The sequence below is a fragment of the Empidonax traillii genome, unplaced genomic scaffold (genome assembly GCF_003031625.1).
Source record: "Empidonax traillii isolate 1590-97213 ecotype Southwest subspecies unplaced genomic scaffold, ASM303162v1 scaffold541:size654180, whole genome shotgun sequence".
Taxonomy (NCBI): domain Eukaryota; kingdom Metazoa; phylum Chordata; class Aves; order Passeriformes; family Tyrannidae; genus Empidonax; species Empidonax traillii.
The window spans coordinates 1-2,804 of NW_020955734.1; the positions used below are offsets into that span (position 1 = coordinate 1).

At 52.4% G+C, this 2,804-nt stretch overlaps 1 protein-coding gene across 1 annotated transcript; it reads right to left on the reverse strand.

Annotated features, from left to right (window-relative positions):
* Positions 1-6: 6 nt before the first annotated feature.
* LOC114064411 (transcription factor ETV7-like) lies at positions 7-2,096 on the reverse strand (the record flags this gene model as incomplete). Its single annotated transcript, XM_027897414.1, is given in 6 exon segments — positions 7-41; positions 326-514; positions 1,138-1,245; positions 1,519-1,683; positions 1,953-2,076; positions 2,079-2,096. Coding segments are annotated over 6 exon segments (639 nt in total), but the record flags the coding sequence as incomplete, so codon positions are not given.
* Positions 2,097-2,804: the final 708 nt, after the last annotated feature.

Here is a 2,804-nt window from a genome sequence, read left to right on the forward strand (position 1 = left end):
GGAGAGGAGCTGGTACACGTATTCCCACAGCAACCTGCAGTCTGAGCAGTGGGGAGGGGGATAAATGGTCACAGAGCTCCCACTGTGGCTCCAGCAGGGGTGTATCAGCAACGGGACTGCACGTGGCAGCGGTGACAGTAAATGGAAGAAGAGCCCAGAGCACTTTCACTGCGAGATCTCAAAGCACGAGCCTGAACTACAGGGTGGGAGGGGGGAAACTGAGGTGGGGAAGCACGAAATAAAAGGGAGGGGGAGAGACAGCTGGGCAGACAGGACAAAGCATCTGTCATTTCCCCAAGGAGCCAGGCTATAAATTCATAATTACCTGCCATTTTCCCATCCAGCGGGGCTGACGGGGTTGTGGGCGAGGAGCAGATGGCACCTGCCCTGCAGCCACTCTCTGAGCTGTGATGGGACAGGTTCAGTGGCTCCACATGGCTGTGGAACACAGGCTGCTCTGCACAGCCCAGCCATGAGGGAACAACTGGGGAAGCCTCAGCACTGCAGTCTGTCCCTGGAAATAATAATTAAAAAAAAAAAAAAAAAGCCAAATAAACACCCTGTGGCACATCAGGGCAGGTACCAGATCTTCCAAAGCCGTGAAACAGGAGGGGAGGGGCAGCCCAAGGTGGTTATCAGCCTGGCAGAGCCCTAGCAGAGGAGGAGGGTGCTGAGGAAAGCCTGGGATTTTCCTAAGGCGGGAGCAGCAGAAAGTCCAGGAGGGTCAGAGGAGATGCCAAGCAGGGTAAGGGTCAGGTACAGAGGCAAAACTGGAACAGGAGGATGCACCAGAGCACTGGCACCCCCTGGCAAATTGTTGTGGAGACTTAAGATGTTCATTACTTTACATCAGCCAGCAGAAGTGCTCAGGATCCACCTCCACACACAGCCAGACACAGATACCAACCTCTCCCCACCTCAACCCCTACCTGGGCCCCCCCTGCCTCTGGTGCTGCTTGGGTCTGATTCTGACCAGACCTCTTTCATCACTACAACCTTCCCAGTGGGAATTTGTTGGACCTGGCTGCCTCTCTCAGGTGGTGTGGGATGGGTTCAGCTCCAAACCCCAGATGTCTGCAACCCACTGGAGCTGTGGGCAGGTTCTGCTTGCTGGGCAGCTGCTGTTCTCCATCCTACCTTCCTCCGTGCTCCTGGGCTTCCCAAAGGGTGAGTTCAGCAAAGGGCTGCACATCAGAGCTCTTCTTTGAGTCTTGATGAAGCAGAGTATTTCATACAGCACATCACCTACAGGGAAGGAAACTCTGCTCAGAGGACTTTGGATAACAGTCTCTCTCAAGGTGATGCTGCTGAGGTTGTAACATAACATAACATAACATAACATAATAACAAGGTTATTCCCCACCCCAAACCTTTTGCAGTGCAGGTGGAGTAAAGGAAGGAAGAGGATTGTCCTTGTCTCCAGCACCAAAGTGCTAAAGCCTGGTCTGCTGGGACCCATCCAGCCCCTCTCAGGTTGTGCTTGGATGATCCTTGAAACCCCCTTGCCCTGGGTCTAACCTGAGCTGGGAGCTCTGTGTCTGAAGTCCTCCTTGGTGAGGATGCACAGGGCTTTGCCGTTCATCTCGAACTTGCTGTCGTCAGTTTGCCGAAGGGAATATTCCCTCTCAGCCCATCTGAGCCAGTGGATCACGTCATCCTTGCTCCACAGTGAGGGCTGGATTCCTGAAACCAGGAGCAACCTCTGAAACAGCTCTATCTTCATCCTCAAAACTGCTGAGGGGCGGGGTGGGATTTCTTCTCCATCACCAAATTCTCCCTCTGTCTTAAGCACTCACAGATCAAAAACACCCCAGTGAGAGAAAATAGACCCTGATGACACTTTGTCCCTCTTGCCAGCAGGGAATGGTCCCTGGGTGCGACACTGTGGCTGCACCCACCATATCCCACCCTGTCCTTTTGTAAGCAGCTTTGACTTGCTCAACTTTACTCACTCAGCCTGCCTGGAAGCTTGAAGATCTCCCCGGTGCTGACGAGTGGCTGTCTGGCCTGGGATGGGGATGGTAAGGAAGCTGCCACAACAGGGCTGGAAGAGCTGATGGCCACTTTGCCCTGGGGGGAAAAAAGATCAGATGCATCAGTGGGGTCAGTTCCCAGCTCTGGCCCTGCCTTTGCTTTGGAGATGCCTGCTCCAACATTTTCCAGCTGTTTTCTCATAGCAGGGTGCTGTGCTGTCTGCAGCTCTTCCATACATTGTCCCAGCCCCAAGATGAGTCTCTGTTTGCCCAGCTCAGATTCCCCTCTCTTTCTCCAGCTCTTCAGCAGAGGAATCTGCCCTCCTTCAGGCTCTGGAAGGAGATTATCCATCCTCACTGCTCCGTGGGCTGCAGGGAAGCAGGAGATGGAGCCAAAGACTGGCAGAGCCTGCAGTGCCTGTGCTCCCAGTTCCATCTCGTTGGATGCCTGGGGTTTTAGGACAGCATTTCAATCATTTAGAGTTGAGAAATCAAGCTGGCAACAGTGCTTTGATTTTGTCTTTAAAACCCTGCATGAAGGGAGATCTCCAGCTTTATCCCCAGTCATCATTTGGGCATGAGGGGAAATGGCCATCCCACCCCTCTTGTTGACCAGCCATCAAGCTCCAGCCTCTCAACAATCATTTTTCTCTCTCAGCCACAGCTCATGAGCCACAAGGGATCTCAGATCCTGTTTCCAACCCCATTTAAATCTTGAATATTATTGGCAGCCAAGCAGATAATGTTTTCCCTTAAAAATCTGTTAATGTGAATTTCTCAGCTTCAGCCATGGAAAAACTAACAATTTTGCTGGCAAATGGTATTTTCTGA